The sequence below is a fragment of the Callospermophilus lateralis genome, chromosome 17 (assembly GCF_048772815.1).
Source record: "Callospermophilus lateralis isolate mCalLat2 chromosome 17, mCalLat2.hap1, whole genome shotgun sequence".
NCBI lineage: Eukaryota > Metazoa > Chordata > Mammalia > Rodentia > Sciuridae > Callospermophilus > Callospermophilus lateralis.
The window spans coordinates 25,858,702-25,878,934 of NC_135321.1; the positions used below are offsets into that span (position 1 = coordinate 25,858,702).

General features: G+C 36.6%; 1 protein-coding gene across 1 annotated transcript in view; it reads left to right on the forward strand.

The window, feature by feature from the left end:
• Positions 1-3,511: 3,511 nt before the first annotated feature.
• The window catches only part of Hdhd2 (haloacid dehalogenase like hydrolase domain containing 2), a 34,088-nt gene continuing 17,366 nt past the window's right edge, over positions 3,512-20,233 (forward strand). Inside the window, exons 1-4 of the mRNA XM_076837059.2 lie at positions 3,512-3,617; positions 11,033-11,143; positions 13,494-13,702; positions 18,305-18,389. Coding sequence (XP_076693174.1) covers positions 11,040-11,143; positions 13,494-13,702; positions 18,305-18,389 — 398 coding nt within the window. The 5' untranslated portion in view covers positions 3,512-3,617; positions 11,033-11,039. The remainder of the gene's footprint in view (positions 3,618-11,032; positions 11,144-13,493; positions 13,703-18,304; positions 18,390-20,233) is intronic.

A 20,233-nucleotide genomic window follows, 5' to 3' on the forward strand; every position in this document is an offset into this window, starting at 1 on the left:
TTTATTTTAAACTGTTGGTTAAATAGTCTATATGGTCTTGTTATGAAGAATTAAAATTTATATATACTATAAAGGATAATACTCTTTGATTTTAGGGAAAATTCTAATTTTGTAAGTCACCTGATGATTGTGGTCTCAAGTTCTTTTTATGCATTTTATTAATTGGCCTGAATAATGAGATCAAACCAGTATCCGAATTTTCATTGGTAGAAAAATCTGTATAGAAATGTCTGTACCCTTTTTACAATGATGATGACTTATTGTATAAAATCAGCATAAATATTAGCCTGCAATACCAACCCTAAATAATCACAACTAAACCATCCTATGTAAGAAGACTGTTTATTGTGAAACCTTTACCTCCCAGAATATTATCATGTTTCCATTTCTCGGTGGAGCAGCACATTAAAAAGTATGATTCTTAATTCTTAATTCTGTCAATAGAGCATTCATGCTAGATGTTGTCTTTTATTTTTTGTTTATATGTCTTGAATCATCTTGTAAGGTTGTTTGCTTATCCCATAATATGGTTTTATTTTTAGAAAGGTTTAAACTATGTAAATGGTTTTTGTGAAAATTATCAGTTATTTTAAAGGGATGGAATGGCATCTTTGTTGATAGAACTTTTGTAAATAAAGTTGAATTTTCAAATCAAGCATTTGTTTTTGTATTTTAGCATAAGCCTGTCAGTATTAATTATACTAATCTGTTTGTGTGTATGTGTGTGTGTAATATCTCTTAAGTGTTCTTTGCTGAGTGTAGACTTAATGAAAGTAAACACTCAAAATCCATTTTTTTCCTTTGGTGAATTAACTGAATTGCTGGCATAAATCTCCAGGTCTAATGGGTATTATTCCATGACTTAAGTTATTTCCAAAACCTGCTCCATAGAGCAGGTGGTATTGAATTACCTATTGGTGACACCTGAGTTAGAGATGGATGATCTTTAGTTTGGAATGTGGCCCTGCAGCTGGACCAAGAAAATCTACCAAGGAATGTTAGTTGATACTTACTTCATATAAATAACTAAAATATTTGATATTTAGAGGTGATATTCTTTCAGCTTAACAAAGAATTGGTGTATGAGTCAAATTTGAGCCTCTTAACAGATTTTTTAAAAATCAGTTGAAGGGATTCCCATTTTCCACATACCATGAATCATACAAATTTTATTTAAAAGAGAAAAGAGACTTTGGTCTGATGCTGTTTTTCATGTAAGACATTACAACACACCTTCCTGTTAATTTAGTGTCAGGATATTACCCAAGTCCTCACTCCACTGAGGAGCAATCATGGCAAGGCAGGGTCTGAGTATTCTGCAGCAAAGTAGTTGAAAGTAAAGCACTGGACATCAAAATATTTCACCTCTGGAGGCCACTTATACAATCCCAGTTTTAATGTGGCCAAAGGGAAATCAACATACTTTCAGGTAGTGGTCCTGATTTTCCCGAGCAATTAGAATTCAGAAACCATAGGATCTTATTTTAGTAGACTGTAACTTAAGTGCCCTATTGCCTGCTTACATCTTCCCCCTTATCTCAGGATTAACAAATTTGTGATCATTCTGAACTCCAAATACCATGTTTGTGGTCTTTATGTGTTCAGGCCTTATGTCTTTGTGCCTCTGAACTATTTGAAGAGCCTTGGCTCTACTCTGTAGATAATAATAAAATCTATACCCTAATCCTTAATCAAGTACAGTTTTCAAATTTTGGTTATAAACAGCAGAATCAGATTTACTAAGAAATTCCAAAATATAACTATAATATTTAAAACATGAAGGCAGACCCATTTTTAGTTGAAGTTGGGCTGGGTTCCAAAGGCCCACTGTGTAGCCCCCTCTTCCTTCCAAGCTTCTCAAGATATTCTCCAAAATTCTAAATTCTCAAAAATATGGCTAAAAGTATTTTTTTTTTTTAATTCTAGCTTTAGATCTATCAGGAATAGAAAATGTGGTCTGTGTTCAATAGGTACAGGCAGTCACTTGGGTTTATATGTGTATGCACTCAAAATGAGAGAGAGCAATATATGTGAATAGTAAAAAAAATAATAGGATATTACTAATGCCAAGCAAAACCTTTTTACCATTTCACTCAATGCAAACAGACTTTCTAAGATCTCAGTAATTTAAGGGTTGCCTCATCTTTAAATTTGCTTTCTGAACAGCAGCTGGACCCACATATGGGGAAAAATTTGTGACCAATTTTTTTGACCAATCTTTGATATCTTCAGTGAAAGATAAAGAGATGTCCACCCGAAGTAAAGTGGTTTTGATGAAGTAAATCACTTTCTCACTGATTTATTAGTTTAAAGGTTATTATCAAAATATTTTTGTTATGCAACAATATAACTATTTTACCAAAAATTCCCTTGCTCCAATTGTTTATTAGATATCATGTTATGAAAACATTATTTGCAATGAACTGGGACGCCATGGACTATGTCCAAGGGTATTAATAATGATCAAGATAAGTTTTGGAATCATACTGTTTTTACTGTAGTTCATATACTGTTTTGTTTTTGCTTTTTAGGATAATGGGGATTGAATTCAGGGGCACTTGACCACTGAGCCACATCCCCAGCCCTATTTTGTATTTTATTTAGAGACAGGGTCTCATTGAGTTACTTAGTGCCTCGCCATTGCTGAGGCTGGCTTTGAACTCACAATCATCCTGTCTCAGCCTCCTGTGCCACTGGGATTACAGGAGCGTGCCACCATGCCCGGCTCATATACTGCTTTATGTCTCCACTCCTTTGGGGTTTTTGCCCCATCTCTTTTCCAAATTTAGCCTTTCCTTTTTGAGGTCCCATCCTTTCATTGCTCCTCTTGCCCTTTGACAAGAAAAGCCTTTTGAAGAGGAAGCAGTTAAGTCCAGATAATTTAGTCAGTGACCCCACAGTTTACTTGATTGCTCAAGCCTGCAACCTAAAGATTATTTTAAAGCCTTCGTCTCCCTTACCCCCAATCTAACGTATCACAAATTTCTGTTTTACCTCTGAAATCTTGCTCCCCTGTGAACAGGCAGGTGAAGCCTGAGGAGAGAAAGCAGAAGGGTGAGAAAGCTGCCAGCCAGGTTATAGAATGGCTGGTGTCTTGCCTGTGATGGTGGGTAACGGAGACAGCAATAAATGCCAGATGCTGTTCAAGTAGCAAAGGAGGAAATGACAACTTGGACACTGGATGTTTCATGGAAAGTGTCTAGCAGGCGAGTTCTGAGATAGCCCTCAGGAATGCACAAGAAATGAAGCAAGCAGAGACTGTTACCCAATAATACTTGGTTAGCAATGGTCTGTGAGATGGAAAACGGCTCCTGAGCAAAGGCAGAGGTTTTGTTTTCCGTGGTGCATCCGGACCCAACCGGCCGCGCCCCTGCGGGAGCGGACCCTTAAAACAACGTCCCCTCTTCCCCGGGCGCGGTTTGGTGGAGCCCCCCCGGCATTGGGAGTCTCAGGCCCAGAGCCCCAGCCGGATGGGAGGAGCCTGGGGCGGGACTTCCGGCGCGGCCGGCGCCCAGTGTCCGGTGTCCCTTGGGCGGCTGCTGGCGCGTGAGACGGGTTGCGGTGCCCTTCGGACTGTGCGGCTGGGTTGGCTCTTGACGACCGCACGCGGAGTGGGGGTGAGGAGCTGCTCGGAACGGAAGAGAAAGAAGTGGAATTAGGAATGGTGGCGGCACGCCTGTTGGAAACGGCATTTCTTGTGACAGGGTTGGGAAAATACCGACGGCGTCTCTAGACCACTACCCTTCCACCAGGCCGGGCCCAACCCAAACTGCGCGCCCGACCTGGGAGGACGTCACACCCGGTGGCAGCAGCCCCTCGGTGGCGGCTGTCTGCGCGTGCGCGGTTCAGGCACGTGCAGTGCGCGGTGTCTCCCACTCGGTGGTGACTGCAGTGGCGGCGCTTGAAGCGTCTTCCCCGCAGGAGACGGCGATTGGGGACGGGGCGCGGGGTATCGATGTTGGTTCGTACTGGAGGATCCTTAGTCTTAGGTCCTTACAGCTCCGAAGATTAGATTCATGAATTCAGTCCACTTTTATTGAGCGTTTAAGTGAAGCAGTGGAAATGGCAACATAGTCCCTTTGCGCAGAGCTCACAGTTTAGGAGAGGACTAGGCAGGTAACCAGGATAGAATGATGCTGACAGTGGGACCATTTTCGGCACCTAACCCTACCCAGAAGAAAAGGAATTGACCAGAGGGAAAGGAGGATGGAGTGGGGTAGGAGTGGTAGTATTTAGGGAGTAAAAGTGATTTCAGATAAAAGTCCATTGATGGGGGAGGTGCACTGCAGATACCCGAAAGTCTCGGGTGTCAATCCAATAACTATGACAAAGGTTTGAAAAAAAAAGAAAAAGATGTATTGATTTGCTAGCAAAGAGGAAAGGCGGGGCCTCCCAGAGACTGAGTCTCCCTGTCAGTGGGAACACAGGGCTTTTTAAAAGAAACACAATGACCGGGATCTAAATGTTATCGGTAGATATGTAGTTAATTAGTGTCCATCAAGTATCCTTGAGAGAGCCTTTGTTCCAGTTCCCAGGTTTGGAGTTTCTTTATTCTTGTGGGCAGTGACACTTTCCAGGCAGCAAAGGACGGTGGGAAAAATGTTAGTCTTGTTTTCCCCAACTGCTAGGGAAGGGGAGGGGGAAGAAGAAAAAGTAAAATCAGTTTTAAAATAAGTCACCCAAGGTTGAGCAGCAAGGTTTTTAACTCAGAGCATAAAGTGGACCCCAATTACGGTGCCATGGAACCTGGGTGTGGAAGTAGATAAGTGAATTGGAGAAGAGGACTCTGTACTCCAGTGTATGCTGTTCACACTTTAGCCTGAGGGCATTAGGGAGTGACTGGAAGAGTGTACTGGGGAGTAACTGAATAACACGACATTTACTGATTACAGTGATTCTAGGCTTTTGTGTACCATACAGGGAAGGAAAGAGAATTTTTACTCCCTAGAGCATCTAGGAGGCATATTCTGAAGAGCTTCAACCTCCCAAGAGAATATTTTTCTTAAAATTTCTTGTTTTATCTTAAGTATTTACACAAATTTTGAATTATATGCCACTGAACATATTTATATTGATGTCCTCTGGAATTCTCAGGTTGTACTAATGCTCTCAGACCTTGCATTACATTTAGTCTGTGATTTTTGTAGCCCTTGAAACATCATCATGTGCTTTTCCTCCCCTACCTGCCAAAAACATAACCCACCCTTTTCTAAGCATGGAACACTGTTACAGTAATTTACAGGGATTAATTTCTATAATACTCTTTTCAGTTATTAGAGGTGTTTTTCTATGTTAGCAATAAAGAAACAGGCTGAGAGATTAAGGAAATTGCCCAAGTTCACATAGCTAGAGAGTCAGGATTCATACCCAGGAGTTTACCTCCCATGTTCTTGTACTTTGCTACACTATTGCATTCCAGGGAATGGATTCCTGGCTGGAAATAGGAGATGGAAAACAGAAAACATTTAGAAGTTGACAGGTTAGACAAGAGATGATTTCAAACCTGAGGTAGTTTTAGTAAAGATGATGAAGAGTAAGTAGATTCAAGACTGAAGTGATTTGGCGTTGAATTGCTGGTGCTGTCATTTGTTCGTAGAGATTGCAGGAAAACGAAAGCAGCTTTGTTGGATTAAGATGCCCTTGGGATATACAAGGGACAGCTGTCCTCTGAAGTACTTGGAAGAGTTCCTCTTGGGATGCAAGGGAATATGCTTTTCTTTGCATTGAGCAGGTACCATCAGTTGTTTATGGCTCTTCTAAGGGATGTTCCATATAATTCATTCAAACTATGGGAAATGGTAGATGTGGACCCAAGAGAAATGAAAAACATGGACTACCTTTGAAGCCTTTATAATTCTTTTGATGATAATACTGATATTTTATAATTAAGAGATGACCCTCCATATCTGCAGGTTATGAAACCACACATTCAGTTGACCACAGAACAAAATTCTTCCCCGCCCCCCGCAAAACAAAACAAACAAACAAAAAAAACTGTACTGAATACCTATAGACTTTTTCTTGTCATTACTCCCTAAACAATATAACAACTATTTACATGGTATTAAGTATTACAAGTAGTCAAGAGATGATTTAAATTATGCAGGAAGATGTGCATAGGTTGTGTGCAGATACTATATACCACTTTATATATGGGACTTGAGCTTTCTGTTGACTTTGGAACCAATTCCCTGGGGATACTGAAGCATAATTATATATTTTACCAAACACTGATTCATGGTTCAGGTAATGAGTATTAACAATGGTTTGGCTGAGAATACAGATCATGGCGGAAATGGTTGAGAGCTAATGAGATCACCTAGAAAAGTAAATGAATTTTGAAGTTCGAGTGGTATACCAGAGTTTTGTTCTAGGTCTTGGTCAATCACTGTCAAATATGTGATGTTTCAAAAGAGCCATTTTAGAGTTTAAAAAGAATGATCTTTGGGACTGACAAAGAACATAGGCCTTTTTTTTTTTTTTAATGTTTTGGAAACATTATGCCTATGTGAATGCTTTTAGTAAGGATTAAAACTATCAGAATTTATTAGGACAGTTCCCTGGCAGTAGTTGGACAGTTTGGATCTTTATTTTAATAAAGTATAATTCTTACTGTTATTTTTCAGTCTTGTTTCTATTTTGTTCTTTTATTCACTTTTGGGTGATTTTATAGCACCTTTTAGGTGTTTCAATAAAAAAGTTTTTATTGAATATTAAGTGTTTCATAAAAGTTGGGTTTTGAGAAAAGCAATTTTATGTTCCTCCTTATATGAAATAACAGTGCTATGTCTTAATTTTGTTCATCTTTTTTTGTGGTGCAATTAGCATATTTTAAATTGAAGAACTCTTTAACTGATAAACATCCAAATGAAGACCCTGGAAACAGTCTTGGCTTTTGACTTGCAAGCTGTTTCCCCACTCAGGCAGGAAACAGTTGATGCCATTGTTGATATAATCCTTGATTTCAAGGTCACAATAAAGATCATGAATAGAATAACATAAGGACTATTGTAAAAGGGATGATTTTGTAGTTGAAACTTGATTAACTAAAGCTCCTATATCTTTTTTTTTTTTGTCTCAGCACTTTTTTTTTTTTCTTTTTCAGCAGAGACATTATAAAAAACAAGTAGAATCAGGGTTTTTCTTAAAATTCACAATGACTTGAGAGTGGGAATTTTTTATGCCAAGTGTATAATAATTGTCCAGACTAATTTTTATAATACAGTTATGTAAATATAGAAATGATTGACTAAAACATAAGACTGTTTTTTGTGTGAAATATATATCATCTATACAAAAGTATCTAATCTATAGCTGTAATTTTTAATAATTATAGTAAAATTAAAAACACCTATGCGCTCACTATAAAGATTGAAATGTAAAACATTGTCAGACCTTAGAGGGTCTCTTTGTACTCCTCCTGGTTTGCACTTGCTCCCTGTCTCCCAGAGAAAGTCACTATCATAACTTTTTGATACTCATTTCCTTCTTTTTTTAATGTTATTGCCTATCTGTTCATCCCTATTTTTTAATATTATAGGAAACCATACCATGTGAATCATTTTGTGACATATTCTATATTTCTGAGAGTTGTTTAAGATGATGTGTGTAAATTTACTTCATTCATTTCCATTGCTTTTGGTATTCTATACATGGATGTACCACAATTTATTTACCCATTCTGTTGCTGGTAGACATTAGTGTTGTGTCCAGTTTCTGGCTGTTTACCAGCAGTATTGCTGTGGACGTTTTGTTCCTGTCTCATGGTACTAAGTGAGAGAGTCCTTCAAACTTGTAATATCTGGGAGTGGAATTGCTGTCTTGTAGAGTATTAGCGTTGCCAAACTAATTTCCCAAATGTTTATAATGGTAACAGGATCTGTGAATTCCTGTTGACAATATGTTGTATTTTCAGACTTAATAATTTTGCACGCCTGTTGGTTTGGTGTGGTGATCTCATTGTGCTTTAAATATGCATTTCTCTTTATTACGAGTGAATTTTGAGCATCTTCATGTTATTTACTAATGAGATTTGTTCTGTCCCACATTCCCCCGAGAGATGCTCTAAACCAATAAGAACTTGCCCAAAATGCAAAGCCATCACTGCTATTAGGATCTGGCCCTCTGGCCTCCCCCAGATCCTCACACAGTTATCCAGACACTGGATTCTCAGAGCAAGCTAAGGGATCACCCAGAGCACCGTCCTTCTCTATTGCCGACAAACAAATCATCTCCAAGCTATCTTTAAACAATGCTATTGTTTCCTTTGCTCATGAGTCTGCAGTTTGGGCAGTACTCAGCAGGGATAGCTTGACTCTGCTCAACTCCACCTTGCTTAGGGCTGGTGGTTTGATGGCTGGGGCTGTAATCGTCTGAAGCTCATATATACATCTAGTGATTGATGGTTGGTGCTGGCCATCAGCCAAGACCTTCATTGGACCTATTGACTGGGACACAGGGGCATTCATCCAGTAGGCTCTGTGCTTCAGTGAGATGATTCAGCCCATGATGGCCAGCTCCAAGGCAGAAACATAATGGCAGAAGGGCAAAGCATGTTCTGTCCCAACGGAAGATTCCTTTCTTAGCCCTTAGCAGAGGGGAAGCAGAGAGACAGAGCTCAGTTGTGTTCTTTCATAAAGTGTATGTTGAGGTCTTACTCCATTTTTCTCTCTGGTCATTTGTCCTTTTCTTTATAATTATAGTTTGTATTTCCTGGAGTCTTATCCTTTCTTACATGATAAACACTGGTTCTAAATATTTTCATTCACATTCTGTTTATACATAGTTGAAACATAGTTGATTTTATCTGTCTTTTCCTTTATGGTTTCTGCTTTTACATCTAGTTTTAAATAGCCTGTCCTGTCCTCAAGTCATGAAAATACTCTCCCGTCTGAAAGTTTGTTTTACCTTAAACATGTGGTTGTTTAATTTATTTAGAAAAAAATTGTTGAGTATAGTGTGATACTAATCATTGGCCAGTACTTTCCAGCAGTTTGCTTCTGTTCTGAGGTTGACGGTGGTTTTATTTTGTATGTTTGTTCTTTGTGTTTGGAGGGAGATGGCTGACTTGGAATGGGAGCAGGGTCTGGGGACAATGTTTAGCGGAAATGCTAAAAGCCAGAAGCTGTGAAGAAATCAGGGGTCATCTTTGCTATCCCTCTAAGTTGACAGGACTGAATGTAAGGGAAAACAGTTATTTCAAAGGATAGCACAGTTCGATCTGGAGTTTTCCTGGCAGCCTTGGGAAGTTGGTCCTAAGGGGATTAGCAAACCCATGTCGAAAAGGAGAAAATTAGGGATTTGGGGAGTCATGCCACACCTTGATTCTTCCAACTCAGAACTCCTAAGCAATAGGTAAAGCTCAAAGCTTCCTCCTGCCTTTGTTCCTGTGTAAGGAGAATCACAGGCCCAGAGAGGGTAAACTTGGCCATCCACAAATAATGAATTTGAGGCAGAACTGGACCAGTCCCTAGTCCTGATAACTGCTGGCTGCAAACCCTCAAACGCATCTCAGAGAGAGAGTTGGGCAGGAGAGGTCTTCCTCCCACAGATCTTCTGTCCCAATGGAAGATTCCTTTCGTAAACTACTAAAAAACTCTTCCCAGAACATTTCTCCCAAATCTTTGGTAATTGTCTGCTTCCACCTCCCAGGTTTTTTCTAACCGACTTTAATCCTTTCCCTCTGCTTCTGATTTTAAAGGATGTGGCTCTTCTAGCTTTGCTGTTATACCAGAGCTAAACACATAGTAAGTGCTTAATAAACATTTGCCCTATAAGGATCCAAATGAATAAGGCAACTTAACAATAGGGTGAGGATGAGCGTCCACCTTAAGACCCAGCAAGACCCCAGAGAAATGCTCATGCGTGTGTCCACCAGGAGATGTATGCAAGGGTGTTTACAGATGTAGTTTGTGGTATATAAGACTACCTGAATGTTCATGATTAGGAGAGCAGATAAATAACTTAGGGTGTATTTATACAATAGAATACCATACAGCAGTGAAAATATATGAATGTAACTACATAGGTAGCATATACACATCTCACAAAGATACTGTTGAGTAATAAAGCAAGTTGCCAAGTGTACACCAAGTATCCTTAGTATAAAGCTTTGAATATATAAAAGTCAGGAGGGTGGCTACTGTGGGAAGGGAAAGAATGGCAGTGCGTGAGAGGAGGTATAGGGAAGACCCCAGCTTTATCTGCCTCATTTCTGAAGCTGAATGATGGGGAAATGGGGTTTTTGTAATATCCTTTCTACTTTTTGGTATGTGTAACATACTTCCTTATAAAAACAGCCAAATAAGAAAAAGAAATGACTGAATAAATGGGTTAGTTTTTTAAAAGTAGAAATCAATCCCATCCTTTTTCATTAGCTCCCATGCTATTCTTGCCTACGCTTTATTATCTTTAAACCACATTTATCTTATGTTCTATAGATGCTATAGCTCACAATAGAAATTATCTAAATGGAAAATATGCAAAAGGAAAGTTGTAGATTGTAAGGCAATGAAAATATCTCCTTACTTTAAAATTGCCATGAAACTTGAAATTTCTTCCTTGGTGACCCATAAATACTGGTAGCTCCTTAGCCACATGTGCCATTTGGGGACATAGCAGTGGAGATGGGCAATTAGAATATTTTTAATTATACATAACTCATGATGAGGAAGGTCTTGTTGAAGTCGTGCTTCTATCACCCATTCTTCAGAACAAACACATCATTCTCATGTTTTAAAATAATTATTCATCAAAGAATTACTTTAAGAAACCTGAAAGTAAGCAATAATATCTCTTATGTCATTTCTTTTTCTATAGATGTAATTCAACCTTTTTAAAGTAAGCATTACACAAGTTTTATGGATCAAATTTTGAGTTTTTGATTTTTAAAAACATTTCTCTTTCCAAAGGCAAGCAGCTTAACACTAAGCAATATCTTTCTGGATGTGAATGATATTTTTGAAGAGTTATCAGTTTTTAATTGTCCATTGTTTCTGAAGCTGTATTTTTAATTTCATTTGCTCTCTCCTAGGGAATGAATGATGGCAGTTCGCCGTGCATTAAAAGCTGTTTTGGTAGATCTCAATGGCACACTTCACATTGAAGATGCAGCTGTGCCAGGCGCACAGGAAGCTCTTAAAAGGCAAGCTATCCTCCAGGTTCAGCTGACAAATATGTTTGTAAGTGCCATTTTACCAAGGCAGATCATTAGCTAAATGGATGGCCTTAAGATGGCATTTCACCAGCTTACCGTATATCTAGGAACTGCCTTGGGTTTAGTGAGAAGATGTATGCATTGTAATATCCTTTGAACATCATTGTCTAACCCTTTATTAGGTCTGGACTTTTGCTGTAGTCTTTTTGTTCTTTGTGTGTATCTTTCTAAGTCAGTAATGTAAATTCAGGAATGAAAACTCAAGTTTCTAAAATGTGAAATAAGTAGCATTAGAAAAGTCACAAATAAATTCTGGAATCAAAATGTAGCACACTCACATACAATGCATTTTCTGCCCCCTCTAGCTTTACCTAACATCTAACATTGAATGTGCTCAAATAAATTTTGATTACGGGACTTGGAATTCTATGGGATATACAATAAAAGCATGTTCAAGTGAACTGAATGTGTATGTTTGCTTCTAGTTATCCTGAAAAAAAAAATACCAGCAAAACAGAATAAATAACTGGCATTAAGCATCTTCATCCTAAAAGAAAAAAATTACGGAGGTTTTCAAAATCAGCAATACTTAGCATTTGGTGCCTATCATTTTCCAACCTTAAAATGTTCACTATATGCTGTTAATCAGAAAATCTTATGTCAAATATCCCAGCCCTAGGAGTTAGGCAAAAGATTGACACAAGACTTTGTATTCTCCCAGAGAGGTTACTTTCCATTTGGAGAACCAAGAAATATAAACAGATTTGTTTATCAATTTCGTTAGGAGTTATGATGACATTTTACAGGTAGAAAAATGATGAACAGTGAGTGTATTGCTTAAAGCCCAAAGAAATCAGACACAGCTGTATTTTCTCTCACTGCTTGACATGCTCTTGCTCAGAGTCAGGCTTTCTGGGAACAAAGATGGATCTCTGTTGATGAATCTGCTCCTGTGGACAGAGCTCTTACTGCTTTAAAAAATGAGCTTTCTGCTCTGGACTGCAAGAAGTATTTTTGGTGAACAGTGACATTTCTAAAGTCGCTCTGTAAACTCTTGAGTGTTGCCGTTCTTTAGGGGCAGGAGCCGACACATTCTGTCACAGGCACTGGCAGGTTTCCCTCCTGGATAAGTCACTGTACTGGTACTGCCAGTTTGGTTTCTATAGAAACAAATAGACTAAAGAAAGTTGAGGGACTAGTAAAAGTTTTTTAAAGAAACTCATTAAAAATAATGTGGTTATTTCGTACTTACTCATTTTTAGGATAATAGCTATGTAGAAGTAATCAATTTCTTTTGTAAAGTAAACCACCAAATTTAATGTGTTTTGTAGAAAAGCTGCCACACAGATGTTATAGAGGTAATCATGATTACAGTGAATTATGTAATCATAAATGTATTTAATGCTCTTTAGGCAAATACATAGAAATCTCTTTTCTGCTTTATTTGGCTTGGTTAGTACTTTCATGCCTTATGGCGTTTGGGGGATTGATTTAAATAAAAAGCAACAGGATGTTAATAAAGAATTCTAAATTAAAACTAAATTCAAATTATTTTAGATTTTTGAATTGAAACATTGTAAAACAAGAAAAAAATTTCCATTTTTAAAGAAGGCTAAATGAATTATTTCTCTGATATCATGCCAGTTTGTTTCAAAAGCAGGCCATGGAATCAAATTAATCTTGCATGTAGGTTGTTCAAGGGGAGAACCTCTTTTGATATAATAAAAAGAAGAATGTCTTTTCGAGTTGTCCAGGTAGTTTCTGTTTATAAATTTAATAACTCATTAGGGCTTAGGCAGTGTCTAATAAAATCCTGAGGCATCTGTTGTCTTAATATAGGTGATTATTGTCCCAGGACACAGAAGATTCCTGTCTCAGCCCTTTTGCTTCCTAGCTGTATAAAGCTAACAGGTCACTTCTTAGGCCTCAGTTTTCTCTCTTTAACAAAGAGAAGATTGTACCAGTAGATAATCTCTAAGATAACATTCACCTCTTATACTGAATAACATTCACCTCTTATACTGTACTTAGTACAGTGTGGCTTTTCACTCGTTTACTAAACCTTGCAGTATATACAAAGTACAGAAGGCCTCAAAAAAAGGTAAAAGTAACCTTTTCTGTCTGATTTTGCTGTTTTTAGAGATGATAACTGCCCACAGGATGTATATAATTTGTAAGCTTTCTAGGCAAAATAAAAAACAAAAACTAAAGAACTTTTTATCCATAAAAATAGTAACTTTTATCTTCTGACATTTGGCACAGTTCTACCAAATTAGAAGGTTTTATGGGACGAGGATGTTAAAAATTTTCCATTGACTCCTGAATTTTCCTTTTCCAGGTTACGTAGTTCTTCTGTAATTGTTAGGTTTGTGACCAATACAACCAAAGAAAGCAAGCAAGATCTTTTGGAAAGGTTGAAAAAACTGGAGTTTGATATTTCTGAAGATGAAATATTCACGTCTCTGACTGCAGCCAGAAGTCTAGTAGAGCAGAAGCAAGTCAGGCCCATGCTACTGGTTGATGATCGGGCATTACCTGATTTCAAAGGTGGGAGAAAGTTGGAAAAATTTTAAAAATTAGTCATAACTACTTAAAAATCATTCATAAGGAGTGTTTATTCTGATTTCCATCTGTTATTGAAATGGTTGACAGTATGGATAAGGAGTTTAAATCTGAATTGGTTTTTCTCAAACCTTTTTTGACCATAATCTACAATAAGGGAAACATATTGTATAGTAATATTGTGTGTGTGTGTGTGTGTGTGTGTGTGTGTGTGTGTGTGTGTTCATGTTACTTACTATATGAAGTATGCTTTATTTTCCATTTGTTGTACTTAATTGTTTGACTTTGATGTTACTTAGAGCCCTCCAAATTTGTTTCATGATCTATTGATGGATCATGACCCCCCCAGTTTGGAAAAAAAGTTCAGCATTATTTTGAGTATTATAACCCTCAATCCTGGAGCCCCTCTCTAAACTTGATTAAGTAAGGTAAACCAAAATCTCCTCATTTAAAAATAGATGTCATGCTGGATAGTACAGAGTAGTGCAAAGTATTTTTCAACCAAGAAAAAATAAAATTGCTTTCAAAAGACAGACTAGAAAAATGTCATAGCTTTATGAAGCTTTGCCACGTTGCTTCTTTTTTTGTAGCTGATACTCAGATCGGAAGGACAGAAAAATAGATATGAATATGTTCACTAAAAATATCATGTGATAACTTTACAGATAATGATTAGGGAAGCTTAGTTGTATATACAGTGGAGTAGGACCTCCACAATTGTACTATGGAAAAATATACCAGTGTATCAATTAGAATTATTACTTGTAAGAAACAGAAACCAACTTTGGCTGAATTAACTGGCAATAAATGTATTAGGAGGATCTTACTACTGATGAGAATATAAAATAACACAGCTCCTATGGAGAGGAATTTGATAGTAGCTAACAGAATTACATATGAAACAGTAATTGGTGGAATCTATCTTGAGATATAGTTACAAAACTATACAATGACATATGAATAAAGTTATTCATTATAGCTTTATTTATAATAACAAAAGATTGAAAACAACCCAACTGTTCATTGGAAGGGACTGGTTGAATAAACTATGGTATAGACACAAAATGGAAAGCTTTGTATCTGAAAAATAAATAATGACAAAGAGTTCTCTCTCCTGATATGAATGATGTGATGAGTGATATTCATAGGATATATTAAGTGAAAAAGTGAGGTATAGAAAACCTTAACATTTTCTGTTTAGGAAAATCAGAGGGAAATTAAAAAATATATATATATATATTTGTCTTATATTGGTAAAAGGAAGCCAAAGAAAGATAAATGAAAGAATACTAAAAATGGTTATCTAAAGGGGAAGAGAGGGTAGGGAGGGGGTCAGGAGAAGAACCTTCTCTAAAATGAGCTTAACGCTTAACTCTACATCAAGTTGGTGATGTAACCACTCAGAAAGAATTACTTCATATGACTTGACAGTGTTTTGACCTGTTCATTTATTTTGGTATAAATTTTTAAGGTCAAAACAACTGCAAAGAAAGCTTGAACTATGTTCAGTAGTCTTATTGTTCTTAGTAATATTGGTATTATAACTTTTTAAATTAGAGATATGGATAAAACAAAGTAGTAACTGTTAGTTCAGTTATGACTCAAAGATTTTAAACGTAAGTAAAAATTACAAAAAAATAATAAAAAGGAGATACAAATATAAAATAATCAAGTAAATTAAAAGCTGAGTATTCCTAACTAAATTGAAAATTTCATTACTAACTCCTTTATTCTTTTACTGAAAAAAATACATCTCATCTAGAGCTTCTACTGAGAACATTAGAAGCAGTGATAACCCAGTGCTCAGACTGTGGTGCCTACTATTATTTCTCACTATAGTTCTAGCTTAGCTTTTAATATAAAAAGCTAATATAAGCAAGGAAACTACTAAGATTGATGAGGTCATGTTTAAAGAACTCTGGAGCCAACCTGCAATGATAATTTGAGCATCAAAAAAAGTAATGATTGCAGGGGATTGACACACATATATAAAAAGGCATGAGTTCAAAGTGATGCTCAGCCCCACAAAACTCATGGGTCACTGTTAGAGACTGCTAGGACAGTAACTCATTACTCTGAAAGTTGACAAATTAAGTATTTTTCTAATCTTCCCTGTTTGAGCTGTATTTTAGGGTAACCAAATATTTGTTGAGGGTAACTTCTTTGTAGTAGAATTCCAGCCAGGAAATGCAAAAGAAATGACAGAATTAGAATGTCACTATTTGGCAAGGAAATAGATAATATCATCAATTGTTTTTATAGCACAGCTGAAGGGCTGAGGGGAATCTTCAAAATGGAGGGATCTGGTGATCAACCTTAATATCACTAGAAGGAGAATAACCAGAATTCTTGGGCTTCATGATGTAATATAATAAGAAATGTATCGCATTGGCTATGAAATAAACTTCCTAAAAAGTATATGCAACAGGGCCGGGGTTGTAGCTCAGTGGTAGTACACTTGTCTGGCCCATGTGAAGCACTGGATTTCATACTCAGCACCACATAAAAAAAAGGTATTATGTCCATCTACAATTAAAAAAAAAATATATATATATATATATATATTTTTTTTTTTTAAGTAGATGTGAATCAATGAAGACTCTAGATCTAATTTCCAGTATGCAAGAAAGATCAGGGTAAAGGAACACATTATACTGTAAATAATCAGCCAAATCCAGAATATGGGGCCTTCTCCAGGATTAATGATCTAATTTTACCAATAAAGGGAAGGAATGACATTTTAGAATGAGAAATAAAAGATAAAAATCAAATGCAACATTGGGCCTTGTTGGGATACCAGTTTAATATACCAAAAGACATTTTGAGACATTCAAATACAGACTAAGTATTGGGTAATGTTAAAAATTATTCACTTTTTATGTAATAATGTTACGGTTTTTAAAAAGTCTTTATTGATTAGATACATACTTAAGTATGAATGAGTAAAATGACACAATATCTGGTATTTGTTTTATAAACATTTGCAAAAAAATTGTAGGGGATGATTGGCAAAATATTGATGGTTGCAAAAGCTGGATGCTGTGTGGTATATCAGAACTTATAACGCTAGTCTCTCTACTTATATATTTTTGGAAATTTCCATGACAGACAAACAAAAAGCTGTTTAGGTGACCCACTGAACTGCCAAGGATAGTTGAAGAGTTAGTCTTAAGGGCTTTGCAGCCCAGAACAATGTACACCATTGCCCACAGAACTGACAAGGTGCCAAGGGAGTATAGAAAGCCTCTGGTATCCTCAGCCTCTGTTGTGAGAGTAAGCTCCACCCCTTAGCACCTCAAATGAGCTGGTGAGTTCCCTAATTGTGAGAATGGCATGAAGAAACTGGGCAACCAAAAATAATGACAAGTGTCTCCTACAGTCTACATATTTATGTTTCTGGACAAGCTGAAGGACTATAGAACAATGTTTTAATCTGATTTTTTTCTTCTTGACTTCAGATAGGTAAGAAATGTTACAATTCTGATTTCAAATTTGTGCTAGAATTGGAATATATAAACTTCTGCTTCTCCTTGGTCTGAAAGAAATTTATCATTCAGTCTAGGACTATACTTGCAACATTTCTATATACATAAAAACTGCCAAGGTAGATGGATTTTTGAAGGGAATGGAGATAACTTTGCCAATGTTGAGCATCTTTGCTCCAGTGGTGGATATAGATAATAAAAAAAATTTACACACGTGTACCCATAAAACCCTTTAATTCTTACTGTAGTCAACAATTTTACTTTGTTTCTTCAACAATTTAACCAACTTCTCCATACTTGTGGCAACTAGTAAGGAGGAAATTGGAAAACTTGGGCATCTGCAGGCAATAAGAGAGGCAAATAGGAATTGGTATATGGATAATCCACAGAAGTTTTAATCAGACTTTGAAAAACTGTATGGTGAGTGTGCACGTTTAGTTGTCATATCTGACATCCTGTTATCAGATACCAAGGCCTTACAACATGCTTTAATTGTAAAATGTGTGAAACTAAAAGTAGGTGAGAGGGCTAGGGATGTAGCTCAGTTGGTAGAGTGCTTGCCTCACATGCACAGGGCCCTGGGTTCAATTCCCAACACCACAAAAGAAAAAAAAAAAGTTCTGAAAAGTGAATGAGGCCTCATGTATAAAACTGTAGAATCTGCAGTACTTTCCATATTCATTGTGAATGTGTTAACCTTGACAGTGTCAATTAGAAAGTCTAATTTCCCTTGCCTCTTAGATTCTCAATTCCTCATCAGTTGCTATTGATCTGCTGGCTCCTAAGGAACTCGTAGCTGTTCTTGTTGATTGTAATCAGTAAAGCATTTTGAAGTTAGAAATTACTTGCTTGAGAACATCAAGTTACCATTTTCACTTCAGTTACTAAGTAGCTGTGAGAATATGGAAAAATATTAGTAGCCCTTTCCACCTTCTTGTCTTCAATTCTTTCACTTTCAAAGTATACTGGCAAGACAATCTCTTAAACTTTAAATTATGGCTGAGCAAAAATGTCCAGTTAGTTGATTAAAACTACTTTGTTATAAAATGTGGCATTGATTTTAATTTTGCAGTTTTTAACAGTAATTTTTTTCTACTCATAGGAATACAAACAAATGATCCTAATGCTGTGGTCATAGGACTGGCACCAGAACATTTTCATTATCAAACTCTGAACCAAGCATTCCGGTAAATCTGTTTTTTAATTTTTCACCTGGTCATACACCCCCCCTTTTTTCTTTTAAGTCTTTTTCACATAAAGTTTTATGTGTTTTAGTTTCTGGCTGCCTAGATTGTACATAAGGACAGACATCTTCAAATTACTTTAAAGTCAATATCAAATAATATTGTTTAATATCTTAGTTCTGTTTTTTTTAAATAATCAGTATGTTAAAATGTGATGATCATTAGGGTTTTTGTGGTTCGTGAAATCAATATTCTGGAGTAGAAATTCATAATAAAATTTCAACTCTAAAGCTAGCAATTTTATCATGTATTATTACTCCTGTGATTCTCTTCTGACTACATTAATCTCTGCAGATAGCCTCCAGGCTAACCTAAAAACAATAGATGTATTTTCCCTCCAGGGAGAATCCAGGCAATGGAAAAGAGCTGCACATTTGATCACACTTACAAAGGAATTACTCAGTGAGTGATAATGATAATCTGATCTGGAGTTGTGGCAGTAGGGGTGAAGAAAAACAAATTTGGATAGTGTCCTCATGATTTGCTCTATGATTGGGTTGGGATGGTGAGGAAGAGTGAGTTAAGAACAACATCAGATATCTAGCTTCAGCAAGTGAATGAGCACTCTATCTGGGCTCTGGGAAATGATGAGTGGTTGGGGCCATTTGGCCTCTGAGACATCCAAGTGGAGATACTTCATTGGCTGTTGGCAGAAGAAGCACAGTGAACAAATAAGACATGTAAATCTGTTAGTGTGTGCATTTCACCTACATGAACTTCTTGCTGCTACTTCCAAAAGAAAGACTGTATACATGTTTTCATTCTTCTTGAGATAATTTGGATCCAAATTTACTTGCAGATCTTCTTCCTTGAAGTTTTCATATCTTGGCTTTTATGTCTTGTCAAACCACAAAATACTGTAAATTTATCTTTGAATTTATGACAAATTAATAGTTCAAAATTTTACATAGGGATATATATTTTTAATGGCATAGTAAATTTTGAGTATTTAACTATAAAAATATTATTTTTAAAATTCAATTTTTCTTACTAGAACAAGGATCTCTAAGAATTGTTCTTTCTTATATTTTTTGTAGAATTCATTTTTGATGTATATATCCTACAATCAGAATATTTGTAGGAAACTTTAAAACACAATACCAGGTTCACACATGTGGCTGCATTATTTACTGAGATCTTAAAAATGGCTAGCCTCATGTAAAATCTGTGTGGCCAAAAATAGCACTTTGAGGACAGCCACCTTTTCCCTATGTGCATGGTCATTTTTGATACTCAGTTAATGGAAACCACAACTACTAAATGCACTTTCATTTGTGATTCTCTTAGTGTGGTATTCAGCCTTTGTTTAAAACTAATTTACTATAGTTATTGCCTGAACTTTCATTGCTATGTCAGATTGCTTAAAAATGTGCTTTAAGAGTATATGGTATTGGGTAGGTATGGTGGGAAATACCTATAATCCCAGTGACTCCGTAGGCTGAGGCAGAAAGAAGACAAGTTTGAGGCCACCTTCAGCAACTTAGCAAGACCCTAAGGAACTTAGTGAGACCCTGTCTCAAAATAAAAAATAAAAAGGGCTAGGGATGTAGCTAGTGTTAAAGCACACCTGAATTCAATCCCCAGTACCAAAAATAAAAAAGAGTACATGATTTTAAAATTCCTTTTGCTTCACTTACTTCTATTATCCTGCTTTAGTTTCTTAGAGAATTCCTGTCTGCTCCTCAAATAAGGCCTACAACTATACGAACCAAAGTCAAGTCAGTATTCACTTGAAATACAGAATCTGCATTATTATGCATTATTTCTTACTTCTGAATTTACCCCTG